This window comes from Danio rerio, chromosome 2 (assembly GCF_052040795.2).
Source record: "Danio rerio strain M-AB ecotype USA chromosome 2, GRCz13ab, whole genome shotgun sequence".
Taxonomy (NCBI): Eukaryota; Metazoa; Chordata; class Actinopteri; order Cypriniformes; family Danionidae; genus Danio; species Danio rerio.
The window spans coordinates 52,830,052-52,853,558 of NC_141022.1; the positions used below are offsets into that span (position 1 = coordinate 52,830,052).

Sequence of the window (23,507 nt, forward strand, 5' to 3'; positions counted from 1 at the left end):
AACTGAATTTATATAGTTTAGACTAGTATTTGGTAGAAATTTCCTTAATTAGTTTTTCAAAGACACTTGAAATTATTTTTTAAAGTTAGATTTATATTTTGAGTTTCAATTAGAATTCATGGTTGAAGTTTGCAGTAATATTTTGTTCAATATTACCGTCACTTTCTAAATTTGTTTGTCAAAAACACTTGGAATTAATATCAAAAGTTAGGTGTTTATTTTAAGTCTCAATTTGGATTTATGATTATAATCTACACTAGTATTTGGTGAACAGACACTTTGAATAATTGTTAGATTTAAAATTTTAGCCTCAATTGTTTTAATTTGTGGATATTTTTACACTAATATTTGGTGGAAATTGCGAATTCGATTTTTTAAGACACTTAGGATTATTTTTCAAAAGTTGTATTTTTATTTTAAGACTCAATTTGAGTTTATGGTTAAAGTTTGCAGCAATATTTGGTGGAATATTACTGTCACGATCACCAGCGATCTAAGCCTTGCAGGGAGAACTACCCATCTGTCACTAAACTAGACTACAAATACCATCATGCACCTCACACACACCAGTTCCTGATTCTCCCTGATTACACACACACAGCTGGTAACTAATCATGGACTGATTATCTAGATTTTATATTCACCTCACACACACGACGATGAGTCTTTCTATCGTGTAGCATTACGAAGCATTAATCCTTTCTAGTGTTTCCGTGTTTTGATCCTTGTCTTGGTTTCTCGCTATTGATTCTTTGCCACCTTTACTGATCATTTGCCTGTTTTTGACTACCATCTTGGATTACAATAATGCTTTTGTTTGCCCCTGTTTTGACCATTGCCTGTCTGACTAATCTGTTTAGTAAACTGCATGTGGATCCTCAACTCTGTTTTCCTGCATCCTTCAGTTTCAATTACAAGTCACTTTCTAAATCTGTCTTTCGAAGACACTTGAAAACTTTATCAAATGTTATAGTCTCAATTTGAATATAGGGTTATATTTTCCTGGTATATTTGATTGATTATTACCAAGTTTGTTTGTTGTAAATTATTTTCAAAAGATTAGATTTTTATTTTAAGCCTATAAGGTTAAAGGTTATGGCAACCCTGCTTTTGTAATACGATAGTAATAAGTAATTGTTCTGCATCTATTATACAAGTGGTTCAAATCAGATGAAAACAATTTTAACAAAGTGTTGACTTCATATAGTGCATTAAATAACAACCACATCTTAACAGGCAGATAAATGGATCATTTATAATTCATATGAAGTGTCTTCTGACACAGTAGTTAAATGACTGCATTTAGCCATCACTTGGGCTGCTATGATTGGCTTCTATGAAGTGTTAGATAAACCAATTTCTACAGCAGCAACTCAGATCACCTCTGCCTCCTGAGATTCTCCTATAGGGAGTGTATTGTGTGTGTGTGTGTGTGTGTGTGTGTGTGTGTGTGTGTGTGTGTGTGTGTGTGTGTGTGTGTGTGTGTGTGTGTGTGTGTGTGTGTGTGTGTGTGTGTGTGTGTGTGTGTGTGTGAAATAGATGCACACAGTCTCTGGAGGATCTGAACGAGTTACAATTGTCATTTTTATTCGCTTGAAGGGCACCGCAGGAGAAGAACTCTATTTGTTGGGTCGTTCTGAATGAAAATGAGCAGCGGGATCTCTTTATAAAGGATTGACTGAATATCTGCTTGCTCAGTCCTGGGGAAAATTTCATTGCTTAGATATTGCTGTTTTATAGCACAAAGCATTCTGAGGCTTTGTTGCAGATGTTTGGCCTAAAATGTGTTTTGTTTTTATTCAGAGAAATAAAATAGGCACAAATAAGTCAATTGCTGAGAGCCATAAAGCTGCTGGAAGTGCTGTATGTGAATGCTTTGGGTTTTGGCGAGCACTGAAACTTGATCTCTTGCACACTTTAAACTGCACTTGTTTCATTTGATATGATGTCATTTGGGATATTTCTCTTGTGTGTTTTGCATCTTAACATTTACATTACAGGAATGTGCTTAAAAACTGATGGAAAAAGCTATCCAGTTTCATACTATTCCAGCATATGTTAGAACAAAAACTTCACACAGAAATGCCAACTAGCCGAGATGGGACTCGAACCAGGTTCTTGCTGTGAGGTGACAGTGCTAACCACTGAGCCACCATGTTGCTATATTATATTTCAACACATTTTTATTCAGAAAACAAATTAACACAAATAAATAATATGCATCTAAAATAAATGATAATAAACAGTATGACATAATTAAAATAAAATGAAATATGCTTTAAAGGCTGAAAAAAATGGGAACAAACTTCTAGATTTATATATTATATAGCTATTTTGTATATATATATATATATATATATATATATATATATATATATATATATACAGTAGAAGTCAGAATTATTAGCTCCCTTTTGATTTAATTTAATTTTTTCAAATATTTCCCAAATGATTTTTAACAGAGCAAGGAATTTTTCACAGTATGTCTGATAATATTTTTTCTTCTGGAGAAAGTCTTATATGTTTTATTTGGCTAGAATAAAAGCAGTTATTAATTTTTTTAAAAACATTTTTGGGACAAAATTATTAGCCCCTTTAAGCTAATTTTTTTTCCGATAATCTACAGAACAAACCTTCGTTATACAATAACTTGCCTAATTACCCTAACCTGCCTAGTTCACCTTGTTAACCTAGTTAAGCCTTTGAGAGTTACTTTAAGCTGTATAGAAGTGTCTTGAAAAATATCTAGTAAAATATTATTTACTGTCATCATGGCAAACATAAAATAAATAAGTAATTAGAATTGAGTTATTAAAACTGTTATGCTTAGAAAGGTGCTGAAACAATCTTCCCTCCATTAAACAGAAATTGGTAAAAAAAAATAAACAGGGGCACTAATAGATATATATAAACACATAGTTGAAGTCGTAATTATTAGCCCCTCTTTGTTTTTGTTTTTTTCTATTTTAAATATTTCCCAAATGATGTTTAATGAAGGAAATTTTCACAGTATGTCTGATAATATTTTTTTCTTCTAGAGAAAGTCTTATTTGTTTTATTATTTTTTTTAAATTTTAGCCCCTTTAAGCTCTATTTTTTCGATAGGCTACAGAACAAATGATCATTATACAATAACTTGCCTAATTACCCCAACCTGCTTTTTAAAAAGCTTTTTAATTCACTAGATATATAATATAAATTAAGGCTTTAATCAGCGAAAGTCAGGGAATCATAATAGTTCTAGCTTGAAGCCTGCATATCTCTTTTTTCCGTTCGCCATGCAAAAGGAGCGCAAAGTAGGTGATATCGAATACAGCTCTCATCTGATTGGCTGAAAGGTACGAGTTGCACTGCCAGGACAGTGTCAAAAACACACACACATGCATATCCAGGGAGAGTTGTACGTGAAAGAGGATTTGCACATTCTCATTCAGGATGAACTTGCAAGTTTAAACATACAAAACTTTTTGTACACTCTTATACATTTGCAAATGGTATTTTGCATTTGTGAAACCTATTTTATGACCGTGTATTTTATTTTGTGCACGTAAATAGTTTTTGGGAGTATGTATAACTATTTACGCACGTGAATTTGGTTTTATGTACGTGAATTTGGCTACGCATGTGTACATCGTGTCTTTTGCGTGAATTACTTTAAATGCTAAACTAGCTATATAGTCTTGAAAAATATATAGTAAATATTATTTACTGTCATCATGGCAGTATACTGTATGTATATGATAATAAATTGACCTATCCGTTATACATTATACATTTCTTATGGAAATACATTTCTTATGGATAACCTTATGTTCTTTAGCCTTAATTTTTTTTTTCTCAGTAAATTTATGCCTCAGTCTACAGGTCGGTGCTTTATATAGACTTGTCTTGATTGTTGATCTGCAAGAGATGATGATTTTTTAGTTAATGTTCATGATTAAACTCCTACATAAGGTTATATTTCAATACTTTGTAAATGGACAGAGACTTATATTAATATTGTATATTATAGCTTCAATCCTGCTATATGTCACAATCATGCTATGTGCATTTCTGAGAAAAGCAGGTGGAGTCATGAGCATTCGTAACCTTGCACGCTCTTAAGAGCCAAGATACATTATAATTGGGGAAAACCAGCTGCTTTTTAAAACTACTTCATCTCTGTGTTACCCTGAAAAATAACTGCACACCTTAGAATGTTCAACAGCCAATCAGATTTAAGCATTCAACAGCACACCCATATTATAAATCATTTATAAGAAACTCTACAATATTCCATAAAACATTCAAATGATCGATTTCGATTTCACAGTGACTTTAAGGCCTGAAAGCGAAGTTAAGCAGATAGCGAGTGCTTTCAATGCAGAAAGAAGAGTAATGCAGTCGAAGGGGGAAAGAACGGCAGTGAAAGTAGACCCACAGATAGAGAACAGGAGAGGAGGAGAGTGAAGAAAGACAGAGACTCGGGGAGTGGGAGAGCAGAAGACAGACTTTGATCATAGTAGAAAGGAGCTTGCCGGGGTACGAGAACGTTATACTGCTGTGTCACACGCTCTAATCTGAAGGATAAATCTTGACACTTTCTTGATGGTGTTTCGCAGAGACCCGAGCCACATGTGCTCTTCCCCAGAGCCAAACCTGATTTTTGTTCTGTTTTTTTTTTTTTTTTTTTTTACACGTCTGACGGGTGCACGGATCGACCCACTCGCAAACGTGCATCTCTGATGAATTGAATTTTACAGTTTATGAAGCGCAACGTAAGATCTCCCTAAACCTGCTGAGAGTTTACAGCTGGGCCGTTTCACTCACGTTCAGCTGGAGGTTTATAGTGAATCTGAACAGAAAACAAATTGGTGATGGTTTTAAATGGATAGTTTGCCAAAAAAGGAGAATTTACATTTTACGTTTAGTCATTTTGCAGATGCTTTTGTCCAAAGTGACTTACAATTGAGGAGGCATACTTTGAAGGAGCAGGAGTGCCTGTTAGAAATAAAATGAAGAATCAAATTATCCATTTAATAATACATTCATTAATTTCCTTTTTGGCTTAGTCTCTTTATTAATCTGGGGTCGCCACAGCGGAATGAACCGCCAACTCATCCAGCAAGTTTTTACGCAGCGGATGCCCTTCCAGCCGCAACTCATCTCTGGGAAACATCCACACACACACTCGTTCAAACTCATACACTATGGACAATTTAGCCTACTCAATTCACCTGTACTGCATGTCTTTGGACTGTGGGGGAAACCAGAGCGGCCGGAGGAAAGCCATGCGAATGCAGGGATAACATGCAAACTCCAAACAGAAATGCCAACTGACAGCACTACCTGTGCCACTGCTTCACCCCCAATTTAATAATTGAAGCATTAAAATGTGAATAAATAAATCTCAATTTACATGAACAATTAATGGACAAATAAATAGACATATTTAAATTGTGTTTATTTAAATAGTTTTTTCATTTAATAAATTAATAAAATAATGCATTTAAATATAACTTTTAAATATTTAAATAAATAGACAATTTTCATAAATGTTTATTTAAAGAGCCCTTATTGTGGGTTTTCAACCATGACATTCCATGCAGTGTGTAACACAGCTCTAAGTGAATGAAAACATCCAGCTAAAGGTTAAGTCTGAAAGTGCACAGTGTTTAAAACTATTGATTCATCTATACTCAGAGTGATTCAAATTAAGCGCAGAGGTAACGGGTCTTTAGCCATGTCTGCGTGACATGGATATGGAACTCAAGCCCCACCTATTTGTTGTGCGCGCAAACCCGGGTTTAATCACGACGCGAAGATACTGTGCTCTGAAGTGCGAGCGAAAGTTAGTCTTAATTTTCTTACCCAAAGATGAGGCTGTGAAGAGTCAGTGTTTGAGGTTTATTTTTAAGAAAATACCTCAGCATTATCGCCCCAGCCTTGTGCTGTGTTCTTGTTATTTTTCTGACGAGTGCCTAAGCTATCCACCAGCTGACAATGGGGATTCATCAGCCATTTGTAAAAAAGGACCAGAAAAGACTTGATGTATGGGACTTTTAGATATTGACAGGAACTTTACAGTATACAGTTCATGGATCAGTTCCCTCCTCCATTTCACAAGTGTAAGTGACTTAATTGTGACTAAAATTGTTGCCTCCTTGTTTTCTCTAGCTTGCAAATTATGTATTTTATTGTGTTTTGTTTCTTGTAATTGCTCCACGTGGCTCGTACTGTATCTGGTTAACTCTTTATATACTCATATTGCATCTAAAACCACGTTGAAAACGCAACACGTGCCGATTTGTTTACAAATTTAAATGCATTTGCTTTACTATGGCCACCATCAGCTGTTCCTACACACGTGCAGCGGTCACGTTTCAAATTAGTTCAGCTTTTGCCACCGTGTGGATTAATACTGAATGTGTGTTGTTGTTAAGAATAGAGCAGTATGCTGGTGTTTAACTGCATTGCTTTACTGCACTCCTGCACTGGGCTCACACATACACTCTGACTACTTCAACAATGATGACAAGCTGTGGTGAGTGTTTCTCTCTGTCTCACGCTGAATGCTGTCGACTAATTGCAACAGACTGGGTCATCGGACCAATAAGTGCAGATTAGCTTCTCGCAAAGGATGGGCTTGTAAACAAATTAATCACTGACAAATCATATGGGGTGTCTTTGGGATAATTAGGTGAAAATAAATGCATATTATAAGACAATGAAAGTGTTTTTTGACCCTGCATGCATATCAGCATGTTGTTGGAGAGCCCCAAAACCAAAATATGACCTTTTTAAATGCATAATAGCGGCTCTTTAATTCATGTTCCACTAAAATGAGCTATGGTTTTGTTTCTGTCCATTGACACTGCGCGTTTTGTTTATAAGCGAGAGAGGGTTTAGCTCGACTTGAGGCGAAAGTTGATTGGTTGCACCCACGTGTGGACTGTCCAATGGCATTTTTAACTATATTCAACTCGAGAAAAGCATGTGGCAAAAGAAAAAGAAAAGCAAGTGGCAAATGCCTTTTTAAAAAGCTTTTTAAATTGTGCATTTAAATACATTTTCAATGATCTATAAATGTATGTTTTTTATTGTTTGATTAATCAGCATTTTAAAACATGAATTAAATAACCATTTATAAAATTGACTATTTAAATATTGGCGATGCAGTGGTGCAGTAGGTAGTGCTGTCGCCTCACAGCAAGAAGGTCGCTGGTTCAAGCCTCGGTCAGTTAGTGTTTCTGTGTGGAGTTTGCATGTTCTTCCTGCGTTCATGTTTTTCCTCTGGGTGCTCCAATTTCCCCCACAGTCCAAAGACATGCGTAGAGGCATAGATATTTCCCAGAGATGGGTTGCGCCTGGAAGGGCATTCGCTGCGTAAAAACGTGATGAATAAGTTGTTCATTCCTCTGTGGCGACCCTGGATTAATAAATGAATAACAATGCTTGCTTCATTCGTGTATCAAACTTGCTTAATTTACCTGTGAAATTCACAATAGACTCAGATTCGTGTGATAATCGGGGCAATCTGTCTCCCTGGTTACTCTGTTTTCATTGCTAAATGGCTAACATTGATTTTGAGTGTGTGTGAATGAGTGTGTCCCAGTACTGTGTTGCGGCCGGAAGGGCATCCCCTGCGTAAAGCATATGTTGGAATAGTTGGCGGTTCATTCCACTGTGGTGACCAATGATAAATAAGGGACTAAGCCGAATAAATGAATGAATGTTTTGTGGAGAGATTTTTTTCTACACATTTTTAAATATAGTCATTTTAATAACTAATTTCTCTTGTCCTTGCTATGATGAAAGTGCATCATATTTTACTTGTTATTTTGCAAGACACTAGTATTAGAGCATATAGTGCAATTTAAAGGCATTACTAGGTTAATTAGGTCAATTAAGCCAGTCATTGTACAACATTGGTTTGTTCTGTAGCCAATCTGAAAAAGAAAAATCAAGCAGGGGCTAATAATATTGACATTAAAACTTGTTTAATTTTTAATGTTACAACTGCTTTTATTCCAGCTGATTTCAAAGAAATAAGACAGTATCATCAGTAATAAAAAAAAGAATAGTAAATACTGTGTAAATTCTCTTGATCTTTTAAACATCGACATAAAAAAAGTAAAAATGCTACAGGACAGCTTATATATTCCTTTATCTGTATGTCATTAGGATAGGTTGCTAGTACAAGCTGAAATACTCAAGAAGTATGTCGAAATTCTCAGCATATCATGGTGAAGCTTCCAATTTGCACCCCTAAAAATACACCTCTCTTCAGCAGGGATCTCAATTTGATGTATCAGATCCCCAACTCAAACGCTGCACAAAAACTACACTCTGAAGCTTTTAACACGTTAACATATTAACATGAGAGGTGTGTTCAATCTCAAAATCTAAGAAAGAGCAACAGCCAACTTATGTAAAATACCAATAGCTGATTTAGCATGCATCATTAATATATTTACCTAACACTACAATCCAATTAAGGAAATAAAAACCAAGACATTCGCCCTGTGTCAGACCCAGCTTAATATTGCTCTTGAAACTGTCACAATACAGAAGTTAAATGAATTGCGAATGCAGTTTGACATTCTTCTAAACACTCCTTTTCCCGTCTGGGTTCAGTTTTGGGGTGAAGATCTGCCGTATTGTCTTGTAATTGGTGGGCAATTATGAGCAAATCGTTGCCTAATTTCACCGCTGATATTTGCATTGTATCCTGATAACCGTCTGGAAAAACACAGAGAGCAAAAGCAGCGTGTATTGTTGCTGCCGGAATGTTATTGCGCCTCAATACATCTTTCAAAGCATCCAGGTGGAAACACTCAAGAGGTGAAAGGCTGTGTCAGTTTATAGGCTGAAACACACACACACATACACACTCATACTGTACTTGTAAATATGGTTTACAAGGACACTCCATAGGTGTAATGTCCACTGAAAAAAATATAGATTGAGTTGAAAACAACATAATTAAATTTGTTGTGCTTTGTTGGGTTATTTTTACCCTTTCTTGGGTTATTTATTAATAACTCAACCAGTTGGGGTAAATATTTGATGCTTCGTTGGGTTATTTTAACCCTTATTTGGTTATTTATTTAATAACTCAACCAGTTGGGTTAAATATTTGGTGCTTCGTTGGGTTATTTTAACCCTTATTTGGTTATTTATTTAATAACTCAACCAGTTGGGTTAAATATTTGGTGCTTCGTTGGGTTATTTTAACCCTTATTTGGTTATTTATTTAATAACTCAACCAGTTGGGTTAAATATTTGGTGCTTCGTTGGGTTATTTTAACCCTTATTTGGTTATTTATTTAATAACTCAACCAGTTGGGTTAAATATTTGGTGCTTCGTTGGGTTATTTTAACCCTTATTTGGTTATTTATTTAATAACTCAACCAGTTAGGTTAAAAAATGTGAATTTCGACAGTAACTGATTTAACTGACACAGAAAAGCTGTATTAATATGCATGCATAATGTTGTTTTTGCGTTATACAGTTTATTTAAGCTCTAACACAATAACATTGTTGTTTTATTTATCAAATTACCTCTCCCTGTTGGGTTTTTTCTATTCGTTTCACCAGCACTCTTAATTATTGATAATACAAACGCGCGCTTCAAAGCCGATCTTTAGGCCGAGGGGAACATGCAAACTCCACACAGAAGCGCCAACTGACCCAGCCGAGGCTCCAAACAGCGACCCTTTTGCTGTGAGGCGAACGTGCTATCCACTGCGCCACAGTGCCACCATATGCACCTATGAGGGTCCAAATGTGTACACATTGCTTAATATAGAAAGGATGTACAGAAAAACACAAATATCTTTACCTATGAATAAAATAAAAAGGGTTAAAGTGTTACAAAAAAGTGTTATACTATAAGTGTTAAAAAAGTGTTACTGCCTCCATGCCTTCTTCACCTTTGGGGTTTTTTCAGTTTATTCATGACAATTTGCATTTGTATGTTATTATTAGTATTAGCAGTATTATTTATTATATTCATGTTTATATTTGTTTGAATAAAAGCAATTTTAGATTTGTCCTCCTGTCGGGTTTTGGAGACGTATGCATCACCATATAGGGCATAAGAACAGGGCGGCTAAAGGACGTCTTCAGTAGAGTGAGTTTCCACCGTTTCCTTATCCATAAAAGTAAAGGAGTAAAGTAAAGAGTAAAAGTAAAGCAAAGAGTAAAAGTAAAGTAAAGAGAATGGAGGAGACTTATTCTTTCTCCTTGCGCTGCAGATGGTCTGTTTAACTGTTTTCTCGTAAGTGAATCGCTCAGTTTTTACATTTACAAAGTGTGCCATGGTGAGATGCAACTGACTCTTAAAGGGAATGGCAGATGAGACTCTGATTGGTTTAATACACGTTATGCTCAAAACACATCCATAATTCATTAAGAGAATAAGCACAACCCTGTTAGACCATGCATCGTGGCTTAAAGTGTATTTTTCTGTCCTTAAAATAGCAAATGTGGATGTGGACACTCCCTTAATGCTTTAGCGCCATGCGCTTCAGACTTCGTGTTAAGATCGTTAACATAGACCCCATTATTTTAAAAATGTTATTTTCAGTTTTATTTTGCATTTGTTTAATTTCTGTACTTGAATACGTGAAGTTTCACAAACTACAGCTGATCCTTATCGCTAATCATGATCTAGCCTATTGGATGATTCCAAAACTACCATAAATATCCTGCCTAAACTTTATTGCATATCTTCGTTTTGGAATCCCCCCCCCCCCCCTATTCTTCCCTTCTTCCTACTCCTTAATGCTTTGAACGGGCGACCCGGCGGCTGAGTGGCTGGCGCTACCTCACAGCAGGAGAGCCAATGGTTAAGCCAGTCGGTTTGCATGTTTTCCCCATGTTCGCTTGGGTTTTCCTAGGGTACTCCAGTCTCCTCCCACAGTGGCGGGTTCTCTTCTGGGACAGCATGTCAAACCTGATATCTCTCTGTCATATTTATATATTTTTAATTTATTATATTTTATTGCAGATGCACTGGATAGTTAAATATTTTATTATCACAGCTGATGATATTTTCCAATAGAGCAATTCAATTCACCTGATTAAATCATATTCATATGGCAATATATACAGTACTGCAGCAAAACTAAATGCAGGTTTTTTCCATTATAATGCAGCCCTAGAGCACTGAAAAAATTGTATTTGCAGCTTGTTCAAGCAACTTATTTAAAATAAACTGAATTAATACAATTCTTGAGGTTAGTTTAGGCTTAACTTATTTGTTTAATGTTTAATCTACTTTAATTTGTGAAAACAATTAAGTTAACTTAATCGGTTTGTGTTGGGACAACATGAAGGTGTTGTGTGGGACCCAGCGTTTTTTACAGTGTAAGTCGTGCCCATGTCAGTACGCAATTTTGTGTCCTTGTAAACCACATAAATCACACACACCACAGCTTATCAAAAATGAACAGATCCCTGTCTGTTCTCTTGTTCAAACACACACACACACACACACAAACATGCTGTAAGTTGATCTATCTCTATAGGGATTGTATGATTTGTGCTGTGAACAGCTTGAATGCATTTGTAACGACACTTAGATCTACATCTCTTGTGCAAACACACACACACACAGTGAATGTGGACATGCATCTGTAACAACACATAGACCCTCGGCAGTCCTGCTAATCACCTCAAAGGGCCTGACCTCAGTGTCAACCCCCCGCTAAGTTTCAGCTCCACCAGGAGGCCCAGTCAAACTCAATGGGCAGAGCGCTGAATAGGCTCTACGGCGGAGCTCTGTGAGGGGGCCCACATGCAGAGGTTTTTAGCAAAACACACAAAGCCACTTCAAAACGCTTCATTGATGTATGTCAGGGAACAAAGGCATTCCTGGTGCATGAGTGTTCGCAGCTGGTTATCCAGTAGCTTTCAGAACTGCTTTTATGGCTGGACACATGTTGTGACGGATTTAGAGGAAACTACTTCCGGTTTCTAAACCACACAGAGACATGCAGAAGCATTGTGCAAAAACTAGTCCAAATACAATGTAAAAGTGAAGAGAAAATGGGTGTTTTGGAAGGAGGCTCACTGTGTGGGTTCTGTGGCGGAGCTGCGAGCTGGGGCCTACTTATCTGGTGTCTGACTTCAAAAACAAACACAGCTCTCAAAATAATGATGTCAGTGGGAAAATGAGTTGTGAAGCTGTGTAAATATTTACAGCCTTGTCCTTTTGTCCATCTTGCCCTTCGCTTTCATGTCTGACCTGTTACACACACATAAAGACACAGACACACTTTTTTTCTTTGTGTCTTTCTCCTTCACTCACATTTTAATTAGGATTCAAATGACTTTGTTAAATGATATGAAAGTCAAATGCCGCCAAAGTCATTGAAATTCAAAGATCCGCCTGGCAAAACAAATACATTGATAGCATCTCAGTGGTTTCCACACAATAAGTAATGGGGATAGCCTAGATTTTGAGTGATAACATATTTATCAATTTTCTCTTCAGTTTTTATCCTAACCATTTTAGTTTATTCCCAGATTTAAATTTAAATTTTAATCCATACAATTCATCTTTATTTTCTATAGCGCTTTTACAATGTAGATTGTGCCAAATCAGCTTAACATGGAAGTTCTAGTAAACTGAAACTGTCTCAGTGCAGTTTTCAGAGATGAAATTTAGTTTAATTCAGTTCAGTCTGGTTTGATTTTGACTGCTGAAAGAGCAAATTTATCGATTCGCAGCTCCCAAAACCAAGCAAGCCAGTGGTGACAGTGTCGAGGAACAAAACTTTACCAATTGACAAACGTGAAGGGAACAAAACTCTAGAGGAACCAGGCTCAGTTGGGCACGGCCATTTCTCCATCATGGAGAAGCTGCAGGTGTGTGTAGTGTAGGTTACCGGTGGGTGTTCAGGCTGGCCCACAAGATCAATGCTAAGGCTCATCTGTCACTTTCAGGAATCTGTCTCATGCTCTTTATTCCTCCATGTCCACCACAGCATCTGCTCCGGGTATGGCCTGGTCCAAGATTATAGAGAGCTCGGGATAAGGAAGAACAGTTATAAGCGTAGATGCCATTCAAATTATAATGTGTAATGTGTAAAATTTGAGGATTTCAATATGCTGTGCGATGTTTGATTAATTATAATAATTCTATGTATTTATAATATTAATTGATTATAGTGTTAACATTAATCACATTAACAACTAAAACAAAGTACGACAGTGCAGTTGTAACAGCAACTAAAAGTTCATTTGATTCGGATTTAAACCATAAATTATTTGTTCATTTTTGTTTAATTTGATGTTCGCAGTTTGATTCACTATGTAAAATATAAATTTTTTTCTGCCATAAAATGTAAATATTGTGACTTTTTTTTTCCAACCAGATTTTTGTAAGCATTTATTCATTCATTCTTGTTCTTTTTGGCTTAGTGCCTTTATTAATCTGGGGTCGCCACAGCGGAATGAACCGCCAACTTATCTTTACGTTTTGCGCTGCGGATGCCCTTCCAGCTGCAACCCATCTCTGGGAAACATCCACACACACTATAGTGCCATAGATATATACACTAGATATCGCATAGGGACCCTGAGCATGCGTCAACAATGCCGCCATATTTGTCATATACAGTGCTCCTAGGACAAATGTCATTCAACCGCACTAGTCAAGACAGTGTTATTATGTGAAGATGCTGGACTAAAGGTGGAGTAACGAGCAAACAAAGAAAACAAAGCACAAAGGCAGAACATTTCATAGGTAAGATTTAGTTTATTACATTTTATGTTATAAAATTTTGTGTTGAACAGGTCACGTTATTCATGATAGTACCGTCTCTTATCACCATAAGGCAAAGTAGCACCAACCCACACTAAACACTGGGCTTACGCTAGTTTTGTTGAATAAAATCAGCAAACAATGCAAAATTGTTTGCTGATTTTTTGCTGATTGTTTGCAAAATTGTTTGTTGTGAATTGTTTATTCACAAACGAATCGCTCCCTCTGTCAGTATGAGAAGTGAAAGCAGGAGAGGGGCTGTGTTTCAGGACATGAATAGATCAAATTTAACAGGGAGGGTGAATAGTACATTTCTATACACACAAACACAAACTTTTTGTCAGGAATGCCTGTGCGATCACTGATCCATCAATGTAGAAAAGTGATGTAAAATTATACGTTTCGTAATGATAATAAAAAAAATTGCATACTGACCACTGGGAAACTCGAGATCATAGATATATGTGTATATGTGTGGATGTGTAATTCTCTGGCTCTGCATGGCCACAGACCTCCACTGCAGCTTGGTCCCGCATTTATTTCAAAGGAGTGCTACCCTGTACTAAAATGGCGGCTCTATTGACGCATTCCTTCTAATAGACAACTACAGGGTAGGCGACATCTAATGTATATATCTATGCTATAGTGCAAGATATAGTGCAAAAGTATGTAAGTTGGAAGAAAACAAGTTTTGTGATCCAATCACATGTAAGCATTGTTTTCTTTAATTGAGTTCAGGCAGGATGATGTTTAAATAAAGTGTCCAGTGCATATGGAGAGAAAAGTGTTTCTACAGGTGGTTTGTCAAACCCACTCACCTGCATGAGGTACACTCAGGAATGCATAATTTTTTTTTCAAGACGTTTAGAGCGATTGTAAAAATAAATATATAATGTAGTAATATTGTTTTTGTTTTATTTGTTTGCTTCAGGAGGAGTGCCGTAATTATATTAAGGTGTTGCTGAGCCATGATGGAGGGCTGTTTGTGTGCGGGACAAACGCTTTCAACCCATTGTGCGCCAATTACACGGTGAGTGCTACTTCAATGCAAGCGGACGTCAACATCTTCGTTTACATGTACCCATGTTGAAAAAGTAAATACTATAGTGTTTAAAATTTATATACACTGTTAACGATTTTTGTAAATCGCACAATATTTAACTGTAACAGACCCATAGCCAAGGGGTGTTTGTAAGACCCACCCTCACTCACAAAGGTGCAAAATTTGTCCCATACATGAGCTCATTTGTTCTATTTTAAATGCTCTGCCATCATAAATTGTGAAAATAATCCATCAAAAAAGGCTTTAAGACCAAGTGGAATCTTTGTCACTCTGTTTAATGACAACAACACTTTTGTCCAATGCAAACTATTATTATTCATTAGTCCAACATCCAGCTTTACAAGAAAACATAAGAATCTGATGTAAGTGAAGTCATATTTTGCTATCGACCTACTGTATTGTTGTTAAATAGAGAAAACATTTTTACAAGTAACTATTATTCTAAACCGTTGAGCTTATTCTTAAAACAAAAAAGTTAAAAAAGAGGTGTGAAGCACCAAAAGAGGCCCATATTAAATTTAACCTGAATACTAATTTGCCTATTGTTATCCATTACTTTTCAAACATACTTTTTTAAAAGTAAAGCTAGAAAAATCGAGAAGCTCAACATTATTATTATTAGTAGTAGTAGTAGTACTATTGTTATTATTATTATTATTATTATTATTATTATTATTATTATTATGTTATTATTAATATTCAAAGGACCCAATTTGGAGGAAAGTTAAATGTACTGGTCTACAAACTTCAAAATACTTTTTTACTTTAAAACAGATTCTTATTTTTTTCTAATGTAATATGACGTAATAAATTTGTATTTGATTTCTTTTTTCATGTTTCTTTACTCTAAATCTTTTTTTTTTGTTAAATCAAAAAGTGTCGTTATAATGACCATCTGACAAGCTAATCCAGCTAAAACAATGCTTAAAAATGTCACGAAAATGCTGTATTTAAATCTCATAATTAAATAGAAAATGAGGCGTTTAACTGCAAAAACAAACTAATTAAAAAAAAAAGAGAGAACTATTCCTTTCACTAGGCTGGCTACAGGCCTGTGTAATATGAACTGCATTTTACTGTTGGACAGTTATCCAGTATGTTACTGTATTTTGAAGTTACCTTGTGAAAATTGCTGTATATTTTACGGAAAAGATAGGTATACAGTTCTTTAAACATACAGCAAGATAAATGGTGTTGTAATGTATACAGTTTTTTTTTTTTGCTGTAATTGATTGACAGTAAGTTAGCTACTGGCGAACTGTGGCCTGGAAGATACTGTAGATTTTACAGGACATTGTTAACACTGTATTTACAGCTCTTTGTTTACTACATACTATACTATATATTATGATATAGTATGGTTACAAAAACACTATATAATTTAATATAAATTACTTTCATTGTGGGAGTTTCAGGCCGCAATTGTTTACATGTTTAATCTTTACAATTACAGCAAGTAATATGACATTTTTCTGTTTTTTATTGCAGCATATTCACCATATTCATTTCAATTTGCAACATTTTCATTTTCAAGCTGTATTAAATATAACATTTTCTGATTTAGGTCACTTGTCACAAAAAATATTTAAGTTTTGTTGAAATTTTCTTGTTTATTTCACATCATTTATTTATTTATTTATTTTATTTTTCATATATTGAGTATTTATTTATTGAGTATTTGTTTATATATGTATTATCTATTTATTTTATTATTTATTTATTTATTTATTTATTTAGTATTTATTTATTGAATATTTTTTATTTATTTATTTATTATATATTTATTTATCTATTTGTTTATTATATATTTATTTTGTTATTTATTTATTTAATATTTACATTTTTTAAATATTTATTTATTTATTGTCTATTTATTTTATGATTTTTTTTAATGGGCCAGCACGGTGGCACAGTGGGTAGCACAATCACCTTACAGCAAGAAGGTCACTGGTTCAAGCCCCGTCTGTGTCAGTTGGTATTTCTGTGTGGAGTTTGCATGTTCTCCCTGTGTTGGCGTGGGTTTCCTCTGGGTGCTCCAGTTTCCCCCACAGTCCAACGACATGCGCTATAGGTGAATTTTTATTCATTGTTATTTATTTATTTATTTATTTATTTATTTATTTATTTATTTATTTATTTATTTATTTATTTACTCATTTATTTATTTATTTGTTTGTTTGTTTGTTTGTTTGTTTGTTTATTTGTTTATTTGTTTGTTTGTTTGTTTGTTTATTAATCTATTTATTTATTTATAATTTATATATTATTTATGTATTTATTTGTTTTTTTATTATGCAAGAGTTCACAAATTACATATAAATAGAAGAGAGAAAACGAAGAAGGGATGAAACAGACAGGGACAGGGAGGTGTGGGTGTGTGCGTGCGTGTGTGTGTGTGTGTGCACATATAAAGGTAACTGGTTGTACAGATCAATGTACCTAAATAAACCAAATAAAGTAAAAAGTTTCACGTTTTTTAAATATTTCCTTTTTACAGTATATTTTAACATGCGTATGTGTTCGACAGAGCTTAGGTTTCACATAAAACCGAGCAAACTCTGTGTTTGCATGAGTTTGTGTTACATTTGTGTTGACCATGTCTCTCACACATACACATTCTCTCTCACATGCCCTCTCTGCTGTTGTTGCAATGGTGCAGAAATGATAGCAGCACTTGTGAATGTCTTCGAAGAAATGTGTGCTTTCTAACAGCTATCATCTTCTGTGATAGTGTCATATCCGTGTATCTGTGTGTGTTTCAGAGAGACACTTTGGAATTGGTTGGCGAGCCCATCAGTGGAATGGCCCGATGTCCTTATGATCCCAAACACGCAAACGTCGCTCTGTTCGCAGGTAAAAGCACATCTTTCAGGCCATGTAATGACTCTATTATTCACATAATGCATTTATATGTTTATCCCATTCAGTCTGAGATGATAAGAGCCGTACACCCAGTGGATGCTGTAACGTTGTCAAAAGTATTGATATTTCCATGCTGAGCATTTCAGATATTACATTTACTTGCACTTCAGTGGATAGGCTAAATATCTGTCATATAACAGGACTGTAAAACACAGTCTGTTCAGTCTAAAATGAAAGTAAACTCGTTGAGGTGGACATCTCTTAAAGTAACAACAGCCTAAATTTGTTGCTGTCATTAAAGAAGTTGTGGTTCTAAACTTTTATAAAAAGTTTATCCTTCTTCTGTTTAAATTAAAGGAAGATATTCTGTAGAATGTTGGAAAAAGCTTCCATTGGCATCCATATTAGCAACAAAACAATAATATGGAAGTCAATGTTTGTTTTTTAAAACATTTTTAAAAACATCTTTTTTTGTGTGCAACAGAAGAAAGAAACTAACACAGGCTCATTGTAAAAACGTACCCCCGTATACATTTCTGGAGAGCGTGAATTATGTAGCCAGAGGTACATATGGCTGCATTTCATCTTTAAAACAAATGCTGCAGAGGTGCTGACAGCTTCTGTTTCTTTTTGCGCTTACCAGTTGACCGCTTATGTACCTCTATGTAGACAGCTTTTCCAATGTTACCCAGTTTGCCCTGTAGCTTGCCATGTATGTTCGCACACTTGAAATGCAGAGAGTGGAGTTGACGCAATGAAGGGGTTTGAGTCCGGTGAAGTTTTCCAGAAAGAACATGCGAGAACAAAAAACTGCAGAATTACGCACCTCCCGGGATGTATTTCGCAGTCTCTAGAAACATGGGACTATGTTTTCAAAATGAGACTGGGTTGTTTTGAAAACACTATTGGTTGGGTTTGGGTAGGTGGCAGGGCCGGATTAACCAATGGGCCTTATGGGCACAGGCCCAGGGGCCCGTGCGCACTAGGGGCCCCTGCGAGGGGGGAGAAAAAAAGACAATTTCGGAGTGTCTTTTTAGGCTAATTGCAAATAGCGCATCTAGTTGGACTAAGCTATTCAGGGTTTACGCCCATCGATGCCTGATTGATAGAGACAACATGAGTAAAGAGCAGTGAAATGAAACAGCCGCTGTGGCGCACCTTGTTAGGCACACGGCATCATCTTTTGACGCGATTAATCATAACATCGGTTCGAATCCACCATCAGTTGAACTCGTGCTACTTTTTTTTCTCCCCATTACATATCAGATTGGAAATATATTTATTTTTAACAGGAAAGAAACATTTTTTAAAAATAATGCAAATGTGATATAAAGTCACAAGTGTCTCGTGGGTATTTAATAATGTTTAGCCTTATTATAGGCGCCTGCCGCGCCTCCCTTTCTTCAAAAACTCTATTGCTCAGACAACTGTATTTCCTCTGAGCAAAAAAATCGCGATCACATATTAATATTATTATTATATTTAAACTGCCTTTCTTTCTTTAACTAAACAGAATGCTGTAATTGGTCAAGTGCGGAAACGTCAGTTTTGTAATAACCCGCACTAAACTGAGCGGACTTTAGTGTAACGTTATATCTGTCATAGATTAAAAATGAGTGGACAAGTGGATTTAGCAAACGCGAGAGAAAGAGGAGAGGAGGCATCTTTATTGAGGCATTTTCCATACACACCTTCTTTAAACAGACCCGTGATCAGGAGAATGAGGGTACAGAAGAAGACGTTAACTTTAAATGATGAGTAGCTAGCATTAACCAGGCGGAGGAGGCTAACGGCAGCGCAGCGCGGACTGGATTCATCGTGTGAGAGACAGACAGAAAAGAAGAGATAGAGGGAGAGAGAGAGAGAGAGAGAGAGAGAGAGAGAGAGAGAGAGAAAGGCCCAGAAGAGGAGAGAGAGGGGAGAGAAGAGGTATAGTGTCTGTGATTTTGGATACTTTTAGGTTTATAATCAAGTCCTCATCACGAGAAGAGTAGATAAAATACAGGGAGAGGAGGAGAGAGACAGTAAATTAGTGTTTGTATTATGAAAGACTCAGATTCATAGAACTCAGATTCATAGAACTGGATTGGAGAAGCATTGTGCGTTATATGCCATGGCAATAATATGCTTTATAAGTTTGTAAAAGCAATACACTAAAATACCCTTAAAAAAATAATAATAGTAATATATATATATATATATATATATATATATATATATATATATATATATATATATATATATATATATATACATGTGTAGTTTTATTAGTATTTTTATTTAATGCTTTGAAAAATAATTTAAATTTTTGCAGACTATAAATACATATGTACTATATATCATTTATTTAAATATGTGGGCAACAAATTATAGATTCATTTTATTAAAAAATTATTATATTATTCTTATTTTTTAAATTAAACTATAGGGCTGCGGCCAGGTAGGGGGCCTTACAAGATAATGTGCCCAGGGGCCCCTGAGTTCTTAATCCGGGCCTGGTAGGTGGTGATCAGGTCAATCGGTGCTTTTTCGGTCGGTCGGTCGGTCAGTCAGTCAGTCAGTCAGTCAGTCAGTCAGTCAGTCAGTTTGTAGTCAGTCGACAGTGGCCTCTGGTGTATTTATGCGAGAAGAGCAAGCGTGAATGGCACTCGCAACAGATATTTGAGATCTCAAAAAGCCTACAAAGCATCTCCTGGTGGATTCGTTAAAAACAAAAACTGTAAAAATTTTTAAAAAAGCATAGCTCCTGGGATGTATTTTGCATTTTGATCTCCATAAATGTATATAGGGGTACTTATCAATAATGAGCCTGGGTTGAAAGAAACTTAAAAAGGTTTGGAACAAGTTTTGGATGAGTAAATGACGACAGAAATTTCAGTTTCGGGTGATTTATCTCTTTATCATTAATCAGCAAAAATCATTGTTTTGTTTATTTGGGTTGCTGCTTGTAATTTGTTTCATTTGATTCATTTTTTTTTTTTTACTGATTGTTAACTTTTTTCAATTAAGCTAAATAATCACACTTACTAAATAATCGTCATAAAGAAATGAACACTTGTACCCATTGATTTTTGTTCAGTAAAATCTATCAAATTTATTTTTGACTACTAATATGTTTTTCTATTTTATTTTTCATTTATTATTTATAAGGTTTTGTGGTAATAATTAATATTTATGCAGCGATTGCCATCCTTTTTTTGTGGAATTTTTTTGTTTTTGTTATTTTTTTATTTATTGTAGTATTTCCAGGTAGAATAGAGTATGTGCCATTCAAAAACAAAATCAAATGGCAGATTAGCCTCATTTGGTAAAAAAAAAAAATAAATAAAATTCACTCAAAGAAAACAAGTGTGACTATTTTTTACAACCATTGAACATGCTTGAGTCATGGCCTCAAATTTTTTATTTTTTATTTTTTTATTTTTTTTTTGACATATCAAATGCCAACAAAGTCGATAAGTTTTAAACCCACAGCTCTAGTAATTCTAGGTATTCAAAACGTTTTTCTGATAGTATCTGGATGCAGCCTTGATGATGCAAGCTGAGACTGCATATCTCAGTGTTGTCTCAGACACTATGCACTCAGTGAGGGGTAGGGTTAGGGGTGGGGTTAGGTGAGCTTATTAAAAAGCATTGCATGCAGCTCAGATTGCACTGCAAGTAGGTCGGCATCCAGACCCCTTTCAGTTTTTAGAGGGAAACTGAAATGTTTAATATATATATATATATATATATATATATATATATATATATATATATATATATATATATATATATATATATATATATATATATATATATATATATATATATATATGTTTTTTTACAGCGTTACATGCATCAAACCAATGAAAAAATGTATTTTCCAACATTTCTTTGACATTTTTTTTTAGTCTGACCAAAAATTTAAAGGACAAGGACAAAAACTGAATAACTTGCCTAACTACACTAGTAATAAATATCTTTAATACAACCTTCAGGTTTTACCACTGGCAAATTAAGGAATTAAAGGGTCAGTTCACCCCAAATTCAACATTACATTTACATTAAGGTTGTATTATAATGTATTTGCTTACATGAACAAACAATAAAGAATACATTAATTACAGTATTTATTCAACTTTGTTAATCTTAATCCATGGTAATAAAATTGTCTACGTGACTCAGTGCATGGATTTGGATTTTAATAATGCATCAGTAAATTCTGAACTATGATTAATTAATTCTGTACAAGTGTTGTTTATCATTAGTTCATGTTAGCAAATACATTAACTAATGAAACTTTATTGTAAAGTGTGACCAAAACCATCTACTATTAACAACTCTCCATTCATAAACCTCCATTCATCATCAAAACACAAATGTAAATATTTTAGATGAAATCCTGAAGCTCTCTCATCCTCAATAGACAGCTGTGATCCAGAGACATTCAAAGATCAGATTTTAATTTGCCTTAAATTTGCTTAAGATCAAGCACTTTTTACTTAAATCCTTTGCACATATATCATCATGGCACAATGTCAATGTTATTGACCTCTGACCTCTGACCTGTGACCCCAGAGGGCAGCTTGTTCACGGGTACAGTGACGGACTTCTTGGCTATTGATGCTGTGATCTACCGCAGTCTGGGAGAGAGTCCTGCCCTGCGCACCATCAAACATGACTCCAAGTGGTTCCGAGGTAATAATTTTACACATACATGTACAATTAAAGTCAACATTATTTGCCCTGCTGTGAATTTTTATTTTCCTTTTCAAATATTACCTGAATGATGTTTAACAGAGCAGGGAAGTTTTCACAATATTTCCTATAATATTTTTTCTTGTGGAGAGAGTCTTATTTGTTGTATTACAGCTAGAATAAAAGCAGTTTTTTTTAATTTTTTAAAGCCTTTTAAGGTTAATATTTTTAACCCCCTTTAAGCAATATGTGTTTTTGATTGTCTATGGAACGAACCATCTTCATACAATGACTTGCCTAATTACCCTACCTTGCCTAATTAACCCAGTTAAGGCTTTAAATTGAACTTTAAGCTGAATACTAGTGTCTTGAAAAATACCTGAGTATCAAAGAGAAAAGAAATCGTGGTAACACTTTATAATAGCTACACACTATGAACCATTTATAAAGCATTAGCAAATAGTGAATTCGTTCTCTGTTAAGCGTTAACTATACATTAATAAGCGTAAGTAAAGTGCAGTTATAAATGCTGAATTCTTGACTTACAAACACATTTATAATGTGCTTAATAATTGTCATTTCATATTTAGTTAATGATTTATTTTTCGTTACTTAATTTAGTATTTCATTATTTACAAACCAGTTATTAAAGCATACTGTAGTTAGTTGTTTTTTTTTTAAAGATCATTCAGAATGAGTTAGTAAATGATTAATAAACTATTCAAATTAACATTTACAATTCTTAATATTCAGGCATATACTAATAGTTAATTTGTATTTTAATAAATGCTTTATTACCTCAACTTCATGCAGTTTTGTGACCTAATCTAAAGTGAGGACTATTCATGCTTTATAAATCCCTTATAAATGACAATTAAAGGCTCAGTTCTATTCTAAACATGAAAAAGTGACATAAACGACATTATTCATTCCTTTGCATTTGAAGATACACAAATGAAACTGTACTTTAATTGAAAAATAAATCTTTGCAACCTAATCTTAAATAAAATGACTGTATAGTTTAAACATTGCATCCTTTTTTATTGTTAAATTAATATATACTTGTTGTTTTGTACAATTTTATGTTGTATTTTGACACTCCTGTCATTCATCAATGTTTAAATTTTACTGTAATTTGACTTTTTAGA

The 23,507-nt window shown here is 34.7% G+C and overlaps 2 protein-coding genes across 21 annotated transcripts in view; one reads left to right on the forward strand and one right to left on the reverse strand.

The window, feature by feature from the left end:
- The window catches only part of sema6ba (sema domain, transmembrane domain (TM), and cytoplasmic domain, (semaphorin) 6Ba), a 269,128-nt gene that overhangs the window by 176,528 nt on the left and 69,093 nt on the right, over positions 1-23,507 (forward strand). For all 20 annotated transcript variants that reach the window (XR_015477841.1, XR_015477843.1, XR_015477840.1 and 17 more), the window contains 3 exon segments: positions 14,686-14,784; positions 17,580-17,670; positions 22,240-22,359. Coding sequence is in view for 11 of the 20 variants with exons in the window: in XM_087239716.1 (XP_087095842.1) it covers positions 14,686-14,784; positions 17,580-17,670; positions 22,240-22,359 (310 nt within the window). In the remaining 9 variants the exon portion in view is untranslated.
- cactin overlaps positions 1-23,507 on the reverse strand; it is a 465,667-nt gene that overhangs the window by 89,702 nt on the left and 352,458 nt on the right. The gene's annotated exons all lie outside the window — the stretch shown is intronic.